General features: G+C 45.4%; 2 protein-coding genes across 6 annotated transcripts in view; one reads left to right on the plus strand and one right to left on the minus strand.

Annotated features, from left to right (window-relative positions):
• Positions 1-18202, plus strand: part of CFAP92 (cilia and flagella associated protein 92 (putative)) — a 254276-nt gene that overhangs the window by 106572 nt on the left and 129502 nt on the right. The gene's annotated exons all lie outside the window — the stretch shown is intronic.
• EFCC1 (EF-hand and coiled-coil domain containing 1) overlaps positions 1-18202 on the minus strand; it is an 80600-nt gene that overhangs the window by 22804 nt on the left and 39594 nt on the right. For all 5 annotated transcript variants that reach the window (XM_075939735.1, XM_075939732.1, XM_075939733.1 and 2 more), the window contains exon 3: positions 148-293. In XM_075939735.1, coding sequence (XP_075795850.1) covers positions 148-293 — 146 coding nt within the window. The remainder of the gene's footprint in view (positions 1-147; positions 294-18202) is intronic.

The following is an 18202-nucleotide window of genomic DNA, read 5'->3' on the forward strand; positions in this document are numbered from 1 at the left end:
TTGCTTAAGGTTTCAAAATTCAAACTGCAATTAATTGCTTTGATGGCTCAAAATGTTAAAGCCAATATTAGTTTGTTTTCTGAGAATCTGGCACTTGGGGGAGGAAATAGCACAACCGGGGCTTCTGCAGGTATAAGGACACTCTACCATTCTCTGACATTCCTGCTCCCCCAGTGGGTGAGCTTCGATCTAGTTGCACACCAGACACCCTGTGCCTTCTCTCCGGCAGTGCTGCAACTTCTTCCTGCTTTGCGCTGCCTCTTGAAGGAAGCTGAAGCATCAGAACCTCTGACCTAGAGAAGAAAAGGCAAAAGAAGGTGAAATTTTAGTAAACTTCCAGTAAGCTGGATGAATGTGCACAGCAGCAGTTGCAGCACTCCATTAACCATTCTGCTAAAATAAAATTGTGCAGACATGCGTCGGAAGCATGGGCCCATCTGCATTCAATGCCTAGTAAATGTAGTTCTCAAGGTAGTTTTTAAAGACATTACTGAGAATCAGAGGAAGACCGTATGAATCTGTTCTTGGATATAGGCATTAATAATTAATCGAACATTACTTACAGCTTTTATTTAAAATTCAAGACGTCTGTAAAACGTGTGGACACGTGCTGTTTCAGGCCAATTCTACAAGCCAAATATACAGGGAAGGATTGGAACTTCATTTATAAGTTTAATTCTTATACAAATGGAATGAACAAGGACATCAGCTGGCTCTCACACTACCTTCCACATCCTAATGACTCAAGCAACCAACCAAACCATGGAGACGCCAACTGTTCTTATCAGCCTCTTGTACTACATCTACTCACTGCCTCTCTCTCTCTCTCTCTCTCTTTTTCCCCATCCTTTTTTCTCTCTGCCCCCTTCCCTTATTTATTCTTGGATCTGGACTTCTAATACTCCAGTCATCTGAAGAAGTGGATTTTGCCCACAAAAGAACATGATACCATCTACATGCGTTGTTAGTCTTTAAGGTGCTACTAGACTATTCACTGTTTTTTAAGTTTTTCCTGTTACAGACTAACTCGGCTACCCCTCTGAAGCTTATTTTCCAGTTAGGTCCCTACTCAGGGCAACAAATTCTGAATTTGGACACTTACGTTGGTGAATAGACTCACAAATGTCAGTTTTACATGCTAAGGCACTGGGTGGAAGTTGAAATTAACCCTGTTGAGCAAAATTAGTGCAAGGCTCCTAAAGAATTGAACACACGCTCAGTGCTGAATTCAAAAGCTTATGTGAGGGTTTAAATATCTCTAGGTCTTTGTGAGGGGTCCTCTGCATTCAGATAACTGAATGGAGTGTCGTACTAACAGTAATACCTATCACTACTATTGCTTTTCACAAGCTCAAATCACAAACCTAGATACATTAGACCTCACAATACCCCTGTAAGGCAGATATTATCCCCATTTTACACGTGGGTAAACTGGAGCAGAGCAATTGTCTTGCCCTAGATCATGTAGCCACAAGGCCATTGGCAGAGCTAGAGATAGATTTTAGAACACTGGGCTGCTAATCAGGTGCTCAGTCAACCTGAACTAGCGATGTAAAATTTCAATTAATTGGCTAATCAAATTGGCTAAGGGCGCCTTCACCGTTGAAATGTAGCAACAGCTCCAGGGCAGCTGCTACACTTGAAAGGCAAAAGTGCTGCAGGGATCATGGGGCCAGCGGAGGACTCCTTGAAAGCACTGCCACTTTGAAATGCCTTGTGCAGCCCAGACCAGCTGGATCACCAGAATCACTAGGGAGGGAGTCTGTGGAACCCTAGCGTGAGCTAAAGGACTGTTTCTGTTTGTTTTATTTGCTTGTTTTGGGATAATAAACATTCTTAAAGGAGATGGGGGGGCAACATGTATTTGGAAGCTGGGGAGAAGCCCCAGGTTATGACATTTGGTGGAGAATGCGAGTACTTACATTGGGCCTTGACACAAAGGAAGCGTGAAGTGGACCTTAGGTGCACAGTGAAGAGAGAACCACACCTGCAATATTGAGTGACATCTCACAATTTGGGGGCAAAGGGGAAGGTTTACCAGTTAATAACAGGGTTGTAGCAGTAAGACGGCTGCAATACTGTGGCAATCCAAGCATCTGCTCACGCAAGTGATGGCAAACCAACAGAAACATCAGGAGTCACAATTTGCTGCACCCCTGAGGTGGCAAGAAGCCCAGTGTTTGAGAGCAATTACATAAACAGTTGGGCCAAGAGATGCCGGCAACATGGTTGGCAAATGGCAATGTGAGGTGGCTGGCCCCAGAAGTGCTGAAACTGGGACCAAAAGATGACCTGAGGACCTTCTTCCAAATGCTTGAAAGGGTGGTGAGGGCACAGAGCTGGGAGAAATTGACATGAGTGGCCGAATATCACTATTCCTGATGGGGAAGGCATAGGACAGAGAAGGCCAGAGGTTGATTGGAAAAAGAAATAAGGGGCTGCGTGCTGGAGTAAGGATGGCAAAGGGGGATTGAAAAGGGAGCACAGGACCACCCCCCAGTGCATGAAAGAGTAGTTTAAAAGGTGCCAGAAACAATTGGAGGAGAAAAGATTAAGCGGTTAGGCGGTTTGGAGGAAGGGTTAGCCTGGTTCGGGGGAGGCTGAGAAAAAGAAACGGTAATGCTTAATCCTAGAGCAAGAAGTGGCCTGTTCCCATGTAGAGAAAAGTACCAGGGAATGGTGGCTGACAGGAACCCAAACAGAGTCAATCCCTGGACAGGCTGCAACAACTGGTAAAGTATCAGAGAAAGAGCCAAGAATGGAAGCAGGGCTCCAGTAGGGGAAAGGAAACAGGAAATACCTGCTTCATGGGTCTCATCCTGAAAGCTGGGGACCTTGCAGAACAATTAGAAGTGACAGGATGCAGGTTACATCCTGAGAGAGAGCACCTGGTGATAGATCTGTGGGTTCACTCAGGAGGAAAGGGGGCACTTAATCCTCTTGGTCAGTGAGTCTGAGACTGAGACTGAGTTAGGAACTATGTAGAGAGGCTGAAAAACTTCAGTGCAGTGACACTGAATCCCAGACAGAGAAGATGAGACTGAATATTGACTGTGCCATAGGAGACTGAGTATGAGACCCTGGTTCCACTGCACTGGGACCATTCCTGTGAGATTGGGTGAGGCCATGGGATTTGAGGAGCCCTCAGTACTATCCCTCCATGTGTAATGTGAAGTGGTTTCTTAGGGTGTGTCTAGACTACATGCCTCCGTCGACGGAGGCATGTAGATTAGACAGATCGGCAGAGGGAAATGAAGCCGCGATTAAAATAATCGCGGCTTCATTTAAATGTAAATGGCTGCCCCGCTCTGCTGATCAGCTGTTTGTCGGCAGATCGGGGCAGTCTGGACGCGCCGTGTCGACAAAGAAGCCTTTCGTGATCGGCACAGGTAAACCTGGTTTCACGAGGCATACCTGTGCCGATGAAGAAAGGCTTCTTTGTCGACGCGGCGCGTCCAGACTGCCCCGATCTGCCGACAAACAGCTGATCGGCAGAGCGGGGCAGCCATTTAAATTTAAATGAAGCCGTGATTATTTTAATCGCGGCTTCATTTCCCTCTGCCGATCTGTCTAATCTACATGCCTCCGTCGACGGAGGCATGTAGTTTAGACGTACCCTTACAGTAGACAAATGCAGGGAATGTTTCAGTTGGTTTGGGAAAATGTGAGGATCCACCTGGAGTACTATTGGGAACATTTTCTGAGGCCTGTCTGGTGCAAAATGTATTTTGCCTTGGGGAGGAGATGAAAGAAGCCCAGTGAGGCATCTCACAGGTCAACGCAAAAAACAAGGTAGTTTTCTCTGACAAGGACGAAGGTGTATTACAGGGTAGCTGCTTCCTGTAAGTCCACCAAGCCCAGTTCCTGTGTGTGGAGCAGGTGGCCCAATGGAACTAATTAAAGGGGGCAAGACTCCACCTGGAGCTATAAAGACCTGTCAGAAGGCAGGAAGAGAAGAAATAATTGGGGCAGGCTGTGCTGGGGGCAGAGGAGTTAAATCCTGTGAAGGGGACCTGGAAGGCTATTCTGGACCTGTTGTTCCAGAAAGAGAGCAGAGCTGTCTGGGAGTGGAAGAAATTAATGCAAGAAGCTGAATCATCTCCCAGGAGGAGAGGCTGTGAAACTCTAGGACAAAGGATGAGCTAAAGGACTATCTATTTCTGTTTGTTTTACTTACTTGCTTATATTTGGCCTGCAAACTATCAAGCATCTTCCACTAGTGTGAAAAACTTTTCTCACAGATGTGGGTGAGGGTTGGGTTATTTAACAGGGAAATGTTGATCATGATGGCTTTTCACAGCTGGAGATCTGGTTTTCATTTAGCTTGCAGCCCTGTGCACATTCAAAAGCTTACAAGTGAACAATAATTCCTTCCATAAAACTCTGCTCTGTCATGGCTTGGCACTACAGAGAGTCTCTTCTTAGATAAGACTCAGGATGAAGCTAAGTAATATTGTGAACTCTTTTCCTCTGCCACGATAGAATGCTCTAACCAGTCTCTGAAGCAAAAAATTAAAGATAAATTCAGCTTCCTGTGGATTGGGATTCCTGAGATGGGCTGAAATGACCTAGGTCTGATCAGGTATCCCCTAATGTGAAGCACTTGTGGAGCCCAGGACAGTCAAGGGTTTTATTTGATCTTTCTGCCCAACCCATGAGCTGGGGGAAGGCAGATTTTGTTTTGTCTTTTTTTTTTTTTAATATTGGCTGTGCAACTAGAAGATTAGTTCTGAGCAAGGGACTGAGAATCCCAGAACAGACATCAACTTCTGGGACTCACATTAAATCTCTTAGCCTCTCTGCCTCGCTTCCCCCAAATGAAATGTTGCAAGACTAATTACTCTTTCTTCGGCTCTGAACAGGATAGGGCATCTGGCTGGGGAGCGCAGGGTGGTGGGTTCGGGTCCTACCCACCCTGGGAGTAGCTGCATAGCCAACACAAGCTGCCCTAGGGATGGAGCTGGCTCCAGCATTAGGGAGGCAGGATAAGGGACCCACTGAAGAAAGGGAGGTGGAGTGGGAACTGGAGTAGACTAGGGCAGCATTTCCCAAACGATGGGCCGCAGCCCGGTAACAGGGCCTGGGGGAAAAAAATACCGGGCCTCAGCATGGCTGCCGGCAGGGGCGGCCTTAGGCCGATTTGGGCCCTGTGCCCCTGAACCCGGAAGTGCTGCCAAGTTACAGAGCCGGGGGCCCTGCTCCACCAATATGTGGAGCTGGAGTGGGCCTGGGCCCAAGCCCTCCCCCTCTTCCCCCCTCCCCCCCCGCGTGCGTCCTCCGTCCCCAGAGCGTCCTGCCGTGCGCGGCTCCTCCTCACCGCCTGCTGCTGCCCATGTGGGCGGGGAGGGCGCCCGGGTGTGACGTGATGTCACAGCCTGGGGTTTTAAAACTCTTCGGAGGCACGTGGCGGGGCCACGCTGCCTCAGGTGCCAGCCTCCAGGGCCTGAGCGTGGCCTCCAGCCCCGCAATGTGGAAGGCAGAAGGTAGGGAACGGGCTTGGGCGGCGGAGGGGAGGGGAAGGGAAGGCACCAAGGGACAAGGTGCAGGAGAGACAGACAAATGCCCGGGGGCCAAGTGCAGACAATGAGGGAAAGGGCAGGAGGGGAGGTGTCAGTGGGAGGGGGACAGGGTGATGCTGGGAGGGGAGAGGAGGGGGACAGGGTGATGCTGGGAGGGGAGAGGAGAGGGGAAGGGCATTGGGGGCTGGAGGAGGAGGTGCTGGGAGAAGGCTTGAAAGAAGGGATGGGCGTGAGGAAGGCCAGGATGGAGCAAGTCATGTGCGAGGGCACAGAGGGGCAGGAGGGGAATGGGACAGAGGATGGTGAGGGGGCGGGTATTAGGGAAAAAGGGGGCAGGGGCAGTGAGGGAAGGGGGAGGCACCAGGAGGGTGCAGGGCTAAGGGAAGGTGCAGGTGCAGGTGCCAGGGGTTTCTGGGGTGAGGAGGAGGGGAGAGCTGGCCACTGGAAGCAGCACTGGATGGGGGAATTGGGGCAGGCTGGGGAGACTGGGAGGCCGGTGGAAGCAGGGCTGCCGGGGGGTGCGAGGTTGGGGGCAGGGAGCTGGCCAGGGAAGATTGGGAAGGGGGTGGGGGAGAGAAGCGGCCGCCGGAAGGAGGGCTGGATGCGGGCAGCGGGGCTGGCCAAGGGAGATTGGGAGGAGAAGCGAGGGAGAACTGGCTTCTTTATGTGTTTATATTTTGGGGCTGCAAAAAGCAGTACTGGAAAAAAGGGTTCCAACTAAAGTAAAATGTTTGGGAAACCCTGGTCTAACCAGCTTGCTGTCTGTCTTACAGCCCATTTATCCAGTCCATATTCCTTAACTTGCTGGCAAGAATATTGTAGGCAACCATATCAAAAGCTTTGCTGGGAGATTTGGGAAGACCAGAAACAACTTATTTGAATATTCATCATTTGATTAATGAATATGCAAATATGCAAATGAACATTGCCAGCCCTCGAAAAGTTCGTGAATGGATTTACTGGTCACCGTGTCAAAAAGTTTGGGAACCCCTGGACTAGGGCATTTGCCTGGGAAGTGCAGCGTGGTGGGCTTGAGTCTCTGCCTCCCTCCCCCCCACAGGGAGTGGCCAGAAAGCCAGCACAGGCTGTCCCAGGGATGGAGCTGGCTCCTGTATTAGGAAGGCAGGATAAGGGACCCTCTGAGAGAAATGAAAGTGATGAAATGCACAGACACGTCAAAACCAAAAACTAACCCACTTTGCCAGCAGTAAAAGTAGTAACAACCCCCCATGTACGTGTTGGGTCAGGAGATGAGAGTGAAGGACACTGTGTGTGAGAGTGACAGAGATTTGCATTGTCACTCTCCCACCGTCCCCTTCTCTCTGTGTGGATAGGGGAAATACGGGAAAGGAGTGGGGGAGGACACCCTGACAATCAACACCCCCCCTTCTCCCTCCCACACCCTGCACAGCAAGCAGGAGGCTCCCAAGGGGCAGCTCCAAGGCAGAGGACAGGAGCAGCATGACAGTGGGTGGAGGAGCAACTGAAGTGCCAGCACTTGAGAGCTTCCCAGCCAAACCAGTCAGGATCCCCTGTCAGAGGCTTCAAAATCTACCAGTAGATCCGCAACTACTGATTGGTGACCACTGCTCCAAAGTATCATCTGTGCCACTTCATTTCTATTTTTAAGAACTACTTTTCCCAACTCTCCCAAGTTATTTTACTCATCTGTTCTATCCTCTGCCATCTCTTTCCTGTCCTGCCTCTTCACCCCTCAAAAAACACAAAACCAAAACCTACTTTGCTGCAAGACCCAAGCTATTCTGGTTGGCTCTTCTGTGTCAGATTAGATTTATGAGTCAAGGGAAGCAGGAACAGGACATACAAATGGATGTTTCAAATAAGCCAGATTTCACAGGTTCATCGATTCCAAAGCTGGAAAGACCATTGTGATCATTAGTCCAACCTTCTGTATAATGCAGGCCAGACAACTTCCCCCAAATATTCCTACATTATATCTTTTAGAAAGACATTCAACCCTGATCTGAAAATTGGTAGTGATGGAGAATCCACCATGCCCATCATAAAATTTGCCAGTGGTTAATTACCCTCACTGTTAAAGAATTATGCCTTATTTCCAGTCCGAACTTGTCTAACTTCAGTCAGCCATTGGATCCCATTATGCCTTTCTCTGCTAGATTTAAGAGCCTAATTATTAAACTTTGGTTCTCCAGATACGTACACACAGGCTGTAATCAAATAATCCCTTAGCCTTCTTTTTTTAAGTTAGGGATAATAAATTCCTGGCTCAGCATTGGCAGAAAGTATCTTTTTGTGATTCTTTACCATTGTCCCGTGACCTTGAATTCACTTAGGAGAACGATTCAAGGAACAGGCTAAATTCTGACTTGATTTTCGCCTCAAGGTCAAGCAAGGAGAAGGTGCTTTTTATGGGCACCTACTTGTGCTTCCTGATAGACAGACGATGCCCTAATACCAGCATGTTTTACTGGAACCCACATAGAGCTGGGTGGAAAGGGACATGGGCATGCCAAAGGTAGTCGGGGCCAGAATAAAAAAAATTCGTCTTATGATTTTGAAGAGTCTGCTTTTAACCCTGAGACAGTTCTTCCTCTTTAAAAGTTCTTTCTGCTGCAGCATAATGTAATACAAAATGCAGGCCTAATTTTGAATCTGCAGAGGTGTCTGAGCTTTATGTAAGTGGGATGAAGCAACCCAACCATGACATTTGGCATTGACATGATAAAGTCTCATTGGAAGAAGTTACATTTCCTTTGTAGGTTCAATTCTTTTTCATTAGTATTCATAAAACGTCCACCAGGGCTTCATCAATAGGGAGAGGAGTGAATAAACAGCACATTCATGTGGGCCAAAGATCATAGGGGAAAGTGGCTCTGAAGATTCCTGGGAAGTATTTATGTACCGTGCTGTGTGGCAAGGTTTCCATAGCGACAGTCAAACAGTCCACATTCGTTTTAAGGCCTTTGTACTAAGGATAATGGGCAGCTTCAGAGAGGGAAAATCCAAGAGAAGAAAGTTTGCAAAGTGTTGGCCCTCAGAATAATGTCCGTGACTAATTGGTTTTTAATTAGTGCTCCTGTTATTGTTATGGAAACTTCTAACTGCAGCACAAGGCAACTGTTTTTCCAACCAACCAAACCTTTTAATTTTTCTTGTTTAATCCAAAGCTAGCTGTAGGGAATTGTGATGACAAACAATCACAGATTCTTAAATGCTCCAAGGCAGATTCTTAACCATCTTGCCTAAAAGAATGCATGTCTCTGTAATAAGTGTGTGTAAGCTGTGTATACATAGCAGTATATGATGATGGAAAAATTTCACATAATATATTTCAGAGATGAGCACAACAGAAGGCATTTTTGATTCTGTAAAGCTAACACTAGGATTGATCCTGCTATCATTTTATTCAAACCTTCAATGTTCAAGGATTTCACGAGTAATTCTAGTTCTGTTCCATATTTAATAGGTTCAAATAAAATACCATGGAATAGCTTCACATTGGAGCTAATAAGGTGTGTGATCTGTTAGGATTCCTTTTCCCCTCCCACGCTCTTAAAAGCCCTAAGAAGCAGTGCCCTTCCTTCGGTCCAAAATAGCATGAAAGTACTTCCCACAGCCCATCCAGGGTGACACATTGTTCCAAGCTGATGCCCTCCCCTCCCTCAGCATGCTAACCCTGCAGCTCTGCACTCTTCCAAATCCCAGCCTCTAGTTCCTCCCACTTTCATAGTCCAAAGGTGGCCAAAAGTTTTCTTTAAATCTCTACTTCATCCCACTCCAAATAAACAAATTAAAAGTTTTCATGCTAAGGTTTAGTCAGTTTTTAGGGCCAAGATTTAAACTGTAGAAATAGGGGAGTTTGGGGCTATCTTTGTTTTTGTTTTGGTTTTTTTGGTAGAATCTTTGGTGCAGCAGCCTTTCAGTGCAATAGCTATAATGAGGGACACCAGCTGTCTTGGAGTTGTAATGATTTGGGAATAAAACAGTAACAAGAGGGGACATTTGTTCTCTACAATAAGGATGATAATTCTGGGATGTCTCTGTTACCTTCTGCATGTACTCATTTTCTTGTTACTTAACATAACAGATTAACCTAAACAGAAGAAAACAGAAAACTGTTCAGACCAGGGATTGAATAGCCTGCAGTCAATAAGGCACAGGACCACTTTACAGAAAACTGGAAAAAACGACCTTGCCAACAGCAACATTTCCTGCTGAATCATTTTACATGTTTGCATGTGCCTTCAGAATGGGCAAATGCAACAGGCCACATGTAATAGTGTGAGATTGAAAAATAATGCTTTGCCTTCTTGTGTCTACATATTGGAAAGTCAACGGGACGCTGTGGGTGAAGCAACTGGCTCATGTCACATGGAAAATATCTACACAGCATTTGGGAATGAGCCTCCCAGCTTGGTTTGACAGACTTGGGTCAGCGAGGCTCATGTGAGTGCCCTAAAAGTAGCCGATCAGTTGAAGTTATGGCTCTGCTGGGAGCGTGGGCTGTCAAGCCCAAGGCAGGGATGGGCTAGCCTATGAGAATGATATCCATTTCCCATGCATATAGGAGTGAGCAGTTGCCTTTATGAGGACATGCTTAGCCTGGCTTCTACTGGTTGGCCCTTTTGGCTGAAATGTTAGAGCAGGTTCATAAAGGTCTCAATTCTAGTGTCAGCTGTAATGTGCTCAATGCCCTCAGAGCAAATCTAGCTACCAGATGGTGATACTGTTAATGGGGCTCTAATAGCTTTAACCACCAGCTGGCAAATGTGACATTATGTATCCATAATGTGGAGTCAATAAGAGAGGATCTAACACTGAACACTTTGCACAGCATAATGAAATTACAATGTGTAAACGAGTAATTTACAGGAAGTCCTCACGATTTCCGGAGGATAGGTTCTCAGAATCACTATGAATGACAAAATCTGTGAATACTGGGAGCAGGGGAGTTTGTGACACAAAACAACACATTGTCTGAAACATAATGATAACTAGCATTTATTACCTGCTGTTTCACAGTCAACAAACAACTTCAACCTCAAAACAATAGATTTCCAACCAAACTCAAACACAAAAATAATACAGTCAACAAACAACTTCAACTTCAAAACCAATCACTCAAAACAGTTCTTTGAACTCCCTCTCTGGGAATCTTAACTGTTCCTCCAGGATGGGGAAAGGGGGTGGTTAACAGGGGTGGGTTTGCAAAGGAGCATTGTGGCGAGAAGCTGATTAGACTTTTTTTTAAACTCATTAAAAAGGTTCTGGTACTGCATCCCCGCAGCTTCAATTTTCTTTTTAACTTTCAGGTTCCAGTCTAACGGGGATCATACTTAAACATTTTATCAATGAGTTATTTGCTGCATCTGAAGAGATCAGCCAGTGTTCTTAAATTTAAATCAGGCAAAATTAGAAAGGTGAAGGTACAAAAGGACCTCAGTCTAGCTAGAGACATAAAGGTGACTGGACTTGATGACTTCTCAAGGTTCCTTCCAGTTCTAGCATTCTGTGATCCTTCCCTTTACTCTTCATCTTCACAGTCTGTCATGATTCTACTAGGCCCTCATCAGTCAAGTCCTCTGAATGTGACTCGATCAGTTTTTCAACCTCCGATTCTTCCATATCCTCAAAACACTCCTCTCCATGGTCATGGGTCAGTCTCACAATCCTCTTGATCTCTTCATCGACAGGAAGGAGATATCACTGACAGCTTTCTTCCACAACTTCCTCCAACAAGCATTGATGGTTGATGGTTTTATTTCATCAATCGACTCCTTTATGGTAGTGATGCAGTTAGCAATGCTAGACCTTTCAGCACTTCCTGAGATAAAGTGTTGCATTATCTTCCAGCGCATTACGAATTTGTTGACATCTTTCTCAAAATATGAGTTCCAAAATTATTGAGGCCTCACCTAGTGCTTTGTGGAGTGAAACAATTACCTCTCAAGTCTTATCTATGACACTCCTTTGTTTATAGCACAGGCATAGCACCAACTTTCCTGTGCTCTATTGTGTTTCCATGAGTTCACATTGAAGTGAAGAAAAAACCTTTAAAGATGAATGAAGATAGTTCAGTCTTTGTAATTATTCAGCTCTTGGCCCGCCTGCTTAGATTGCCAATGAGGTTTCCTCTTGCTGCTCCTCCTCCTCTTCCTGCTCCTCCTCCTCCTCCTCTCACTTATTTATAATTAGTTTAAAGATTTATGCTGTGTAATGAACAACCTACTACTATTGAAGCAGTATTTTGGTTGTTTCAATACTGAGATGGCATTAGAATTTGTATGGAATAGTATAGCAGTGGTGAAATTTTGGGTATGTGTGTTGTGAAACACACTGTTCCTTACAAATCTATAGATTAATGGCAACTGCATTGTCCAGGATGAACATGAACCATTTCTAACATTTTGTCATTTAGGCTATGTCTAGACTGCAAGCCTCTTTCGAAAGAGGCTCTTTCGAAAGAGAGCGTCTAGACTGCACGCGGAATTTCGAAAAAGCAAGCCGCTTTTTCGAAAGAAAGCACCCAGTGAGTCTGGATGCTCTCTTTCTAAAAAGCCTGTTTGCTTTCAAGAACGCCTTCTTTCGAAAGAGCACTTTCGAAAGAAGGCGTTCTTCCTCGTGGAATTAGGTTTACCAGCGTCAAAAGAAAAGCCGCGTTCTTTTGATTTAATTTCGAAAGAATGCGGCTGCAGTCTAGACGCAGGTGAAGTTTTTTCGAAAAAAGGCGACTTTTTTCGAAAAAACCCCTGAGTCTGGACACAGCCTTAGATACTGTTGTTCCTTGAATAAATTATTTTGTGACATTACAAAGGAAATAATTTCCAGCTGTGGTTGGAGAGGAACAAAAAATTCCATTACCACACCCTGCTAGCTAGAATGCAGATACTCATACTAGAAGGCTGAGTTGAATTTGCACAGTGAGGTTTGAATGGAAGCTAGGAAATTGTAAATATCCCTATTTTTAAGGTGCATTACTCACCTGGAGAGCCTTGGGTAAAAGCTCCCTAAAGCTTGCACGGTTTCTCCCAGATGTGCAAGCCACAAAGGTGGGCTGAAGCTTTTGTTGTCATGGAAATGGAGCTAGTAGGATCCAGTGCTCCCCTGTGTGTGCTATTTCCACCTAGGGTCTAGGAAGCTCCCAGTTTTCTCTCTGCTGTTCAGTCAGTGCATTGGGAACCCAAGGGGGATCACTTATATCCATTTATAATGCAGGTGCAGCTGATGATTTCACACCAGAACCCCACCTTTGCGCTTCTGTGGCAGGTGCTGGATACTAGCGTTGTGCGTGCTAGCTTGTCACATGGAGTGGGAACTGCAATCTGATGCTTTTCTGCACCTCCAGAACAATAGTATTTTGCATTCAAATGTGGGCAGTACATTCCAGTACTGTGCTTTTCTTAGGGCAGCGGCTCTCAAACGTCATTGCATTGTGGCCCCCTCTGGACAGCAACATTTACTGCATGACCCCAAGAGGGGGCACTGAAGCTGAGGCCCACTGCCCTGGGTGGAAGGGCCAAAGCCCCAAGGCTTCAGCTCCAGGCAAGAGACTTGAAATCCGAAGCCAAAGCTTGAGCTCCAGATGCTCATGCTTCAGCTCTGGGCAGCGTGGCTTTGGCTTGGCTCCCTGGTCCCATCCAATCTATCACCAGCCCTGGTGACTCCATTCAGGGGCGGATATAGGGCAGGGTGAGCGGGGCGGCCGCCCCGGGCCCCGCGCTTCAAGAAGCCCCGCGCATGCGCCGTGTCAAAGGGGGTCCCCGCGAAACTGTGCTGCTCTGGACCCCGCAAAATCATCATCTGCCCCTGACTCCTTTAAAACAGGATCACGGCCCACTTTGGGATCCCACACCGCAGTCTGAGAACCGCTGTCTTAGAGTGTGTCTACACGGGAGCTGGAGATGTAATTTCCAGATCGGACACAACCATGGTTGCTATGGCTGGGCCAGCATGCTAAAAATACCAGGGCAGCCTCAGCAGTGCAAGTGACAGGCTGGTCTCTTGCTGCCTAAGCTGTTCTTAGAGTCTTGAGGGGACCGTGATCAGGGCGGCTAATCTATCGCCCTGCTGTGGGCAAACTTCAATTTGTAGTACGCTAGCCTGATGATCAGAGGCAGTGCAGAGATGTGAACTCCAGCGGGAAGTTTCGCCTCCCCGCTCCGGTGTAGCCTTACTCTTGCAGCAGATATCAAACCTTCCCAGCTTGTCGGGGACGCAGTTCTGAGGGGCAGACAGGTTGCACTCAGCATGGAAGATTACTAGATTGGCTCCACTGATCACTGGCAGTGTTCCCTCTAAGATTTCCCAACCGTGAGCAGAGTGAGTTCTGGCTTGTGCACCATTATCGAGGTCATGTGCGCTGGTTTGGACGTGTGCCACTGTGGTACCCAATTTATTAGCACACACGTTCCCAGTCACCAGAGCAGACACCCCCCCTGCCAAGCAGCCATGGCAGATTCTGGCCTCCTGCCCCAGAAGCTCCCTCACCACGCCATCTCAGCTGGTCCTGTGTGCCAGAGCAGCCACCTGCCACGCAAGTAGCTCTCCAGAGGAGGTGGGCGGGAGAAGAATCATTTGTGCACGGCTGTGCAGGCGCACACCTTACCAGGAACTATGATGACTATGAGACTAGTTTTGAAATCAGCGTCTGCTTTCGTATGATTCTAGTTGTGGAGTTTGGGCAAAGCCCCCCTACCCTGAAGAAGCTGAGGATACTGGGATTTCTTCCCTCCGATCAAGTTGGCCACACACACATTTGTTGAGGGCTCTGTCCTAGGAATGGGACCTGGTTTGGAAGTTCATTTTCAGATCAGCATCCAACTTGAACACCAATTGTTCCCAATGGGAATTCTACCTACAGGCCATTACTTGGATCAGCTACGAAGTCTATATCCTACAGGAACCTACAAGCAGGTATAGAGGAGCCTTTTGGATGGTCTTGCAGGTATTCAGACAGATATTTTTATTGTTGTCATAGTTTCCTCAATATATTTCCTCAGGAAAAGCAGGAAATCTGTATGAAAAACAGAGAACAACACTCGGAAGAAGCAACTGTAGCATGGCACAAGGAGGAAGACCTAAAATAAACACAGTTGATGGAGATACGGACCATAGGTGGACACCAATTGTGTTGTCTTGCTGTGGAAACAACTGATTAAATCAAACATCACAGGACAACAACAGAAAAAAACCTAATTATTTATTAAGACAGGGGTTCTCAAAAACTTCGTGTGACCGTGACCCCCCTCTAAGTTGCTTGCGACCCACCGGCAGGTCATTTTTAGAAAAGCAGTATTAAGATATTTTTATCATTTTGTTTTGAAAGCAGAGTGTAAGTGGTTTAACCAGAAGTTATTGAGAACATCAGAATACTCAATACACTCTAACCTGACTGAGAACTGAGGTAAAAACATTTCATTGCCTTCCGCCCCCCACCAAATGCTGATCTCTTCCCTCCCAATCTTTCATTCAACCCCCTCCTCAGCTGCGCAGAACTCAATCCCTACTCCTGGGATAGGGTCAGGATTTGATCTTTCTGGTAGCAGAAACCTTCCGAATCCTCCGATTTAAAAACCTTTTCTGATTCCCCTACCACCCCTTACTCAGTTCCCAGAAACCAGGTGGAAATTAGTTGGTATTTTTTAGCTTTGATGTGGAGCATTGTAACTAGCTAGTAATGTTTGCTTGAAATGTCCCACCTTGTTAGCAAGCATTGAGTCTTCTGTAGAAAAGTTAAATGGGCTCTGATAACTTGCAGAGACTAAAATTAATTTTAATTCCAAACATTTTAGCTGAGTCCCTTATTGAAGATACAAGAGTTCCTTAAATAATATTTTAAAATTAAATCCTTACCAATCTCAGGACTTTAAAATATGAAGAAAACCTGTATCACAACAGTCAGCAAGCAAACCTGAAAGTACTTTAATTTTTATTTCTTGAGATTATAGTAAAAATAGATTTAATTTTGGAGTACAATTAAAATACCTCCACCTCTGTAAAATAATGGGCAGAATTTTATAAAGAGCTTGACTAGCTAAGATCTTTAAGATGTTACTTAACAAGCTTTTAAATAGTTGTTATAAGACTAGATTAAAGACTGTATAGACCAAGAGTAATTCTACTGAAATACATAGGGTCCATGAAAGCAGAATCCAACAGTCTCAGCATACCTCTAGAGGTGAAACTATTTTCAGGTTTAGCCCTTCAGACAAGTCTGCTGTCTGTGTCACCTCTTCCTGACAGAAGGGTTTTCATAGTCTCTTGGTCCTTGGAAATGGAATGTAGTTTTTAAAAATCTGATATAACTACAGGCAGTCCCCGGGTTACATGGATCCGATTTACATCGGATCCTTACTTACAAACGGGGTGAGGCAACCCCCCACTAGCTGCTTCCCCCCAGCAGATCAGAGAGACGCGAAGCTAGCCCCCCCCCCAGCAGACCAAGGAGACGTGGAGCGGCTTTTCTCAGCAGACACCTCAGCTTGAGAATAAAGGACTTAGGGAAGTGAGGTGTGGGAGAATAAAACTGAGCTCTGGAGAAATGTTTGGCTAGAGTTTCCCCTACAATATGTACCAGTTCCGACTTACATACAAATTCAACTTAAGAACAAACCTACAGTCCCTATCTTGTACGTAACCCGGGGACTGCCTGTATTTGATAGCTTCCAAACAAAGTAGTAGCAGATCCTTGTAGCAAATGTTTTTTTCTTTAAGTAAATGTGTTTTTACATAGAAAATATCAAGTATTGTCAATTCACCACAAAGCTATATTGGTGAAGCATTGAGCTTGACATTTTGAACAATAAAATTCAAAAAATAAATGAAGTTCTCATGACAATCTTGACTCAGTTCATTTGCTTGTATGTAGTCTTTATGAGTTTTTTTTAATCATAGAATCACTTGATACTGTTCAGCAAATACAGAATTCTCCAGTGTGTGTGCCGTCAGTACTTAGGCATTCAACATTTCCCTATAATAGAGGATGCCATTAGTTTTGCCTGAAGCACCAGCTATAAACTCTAAAATAAGGCACCCAAGTGTAAACATCATATGTCATAGAGGGTCATTTAAATACATGAGAGACGTTTTATCTCCTGAAGCATTAATGAAGGCATCGCCCATGAGCATGTGGAAGTCTGGTTTTCATCAGGATGGGCTCACTGAGTTACATTTGTTCTGAGAGGATAAATGTAGGATGTTTTCAGGGCCTCACCCTACCAGGAAAACAACTGACATTAATTCAGATCTAACAGTAGCATCTAGTAGACAAGAGTCACTATCAGGCCTGTCAACGGGAGGGTAAGGAGGGTGGGGGAGGTGGGGGGCAAAGGGAGCAGTTGCCCCAGGGCATAGAGACTCAAAAAGGCCCAGGGCTTCCAGCTGCCACTCCTGTTACTGTGGCAATAGCAGTAGCCTTAACCCCAGGCCTTTTAAATCATTGCCAGAAGGCCACGCAGTGCACTCAGGACAGGCCTCGGGTGGCTGTGAGGTTGAAGGGCCAGTGTGGGTAGCGCTGAGGGCTGGTTGCTCCCAACCCCAACCTTTCCACCTGAAGTCTTGCCCCTTCTGGGAGTGCAGAGCCGGCCTCCTCCTACCTTGCCCACGGGCCGAACAAATCAGTCAGCCCCCTTGGTCACTATTAACTCTCAATTGAGAACTGACACACACCAAGACATAGGAAGGACCTGACATTTGAATAACTAAAATGTAAATTTCATTTTCTAGCAGGAGTTTTTGTTTAGATGTGAGATACCAAGCCCTTCGTTCCCAAACAGTCGAAAACCAAAGTGTCCATTGATAACAAAAGTTAAAAAAATACATCCCATGCAGATCACTTCCAGATGCATTTAAATTATCCTCATTTAGGACACGATTTCTTGTGAACGCCATACATTTTCAAAATAATTCATTTAAATATAGCTATAAGAATGACATGAGATGAGCAGGGCCAACATATCCATTAGGCACAGCAGGCACAGTGCCTAGGACCCACAATACTTTTAGGGGCCCACAAAAATGTTTTAATTTCTTTTAAAATCAGAAGAAAAAAAAAGAACTTTTAGAGTCGAAGAAAATGTGTAAATTTTTTTCTCACATCAGAAAAAAATGAAACTTTTAGGGCCCATGAAAATCTATTAAATTTTGCCTAAAGCAGAAAAAAAATAAAATGTTGAAGTATTTAAAGTTATATCAAAAATAATTTTTAATATTGATATTATTATGGTGGGAGGGGCCCACGAAGGTAAAAGTGCCTAGGGTCCACGAAAGTCATAATGCGGCCCTGGAGGTGAGGCTTCAGAGTTGCATAAGAAACCATACGAATAAAAATCAGTGATTTGCAAGTAAATGCCCAAACATCCCTTTAAAATCACTGTTTACTTCAATCCTTTGAAATGCTATGCTGGAGCAAAGGTTAGTTCAAAGAGTATCATTATTGTTAAGAAAAGAATCCAGCCTCTGTTGGTCTTCTGAAAGAACTTAAATTATTTCTCTTAGTCCAAAAGAGTTAATTGTATGCACCTATTTCATCAGGTTCTGGTAAATTAAGTCCATCCAGATGCTTGACATTTGACTCAGAGTCAGAATACTCTCCGTTTAGGTTTGTATAAGCTGTTAGAACCTGGAGTTTTCTTTTGACGTGTACAATTTGATACCAGAGGTCAAACTAAATGGGCTCAAATTTAAAATGGTTTCCTATTCAG

The sequence above is a fragment of the Pelodiscus sinensis genome, chromosome 11 (assembly GCF_049634645.1).
Source record: "Pelodiscus sinensis isolate JC-2024 chromosome 11, ASM4963464v1, whole genome shotgun sequence".
Classification (NCBI taxonomy): domain Eukaryota; kingdom Metazoa; phylum Chordata; order Testudines; family Trionychidae; genus Pelodiscus; species Pelodiscus sinensis.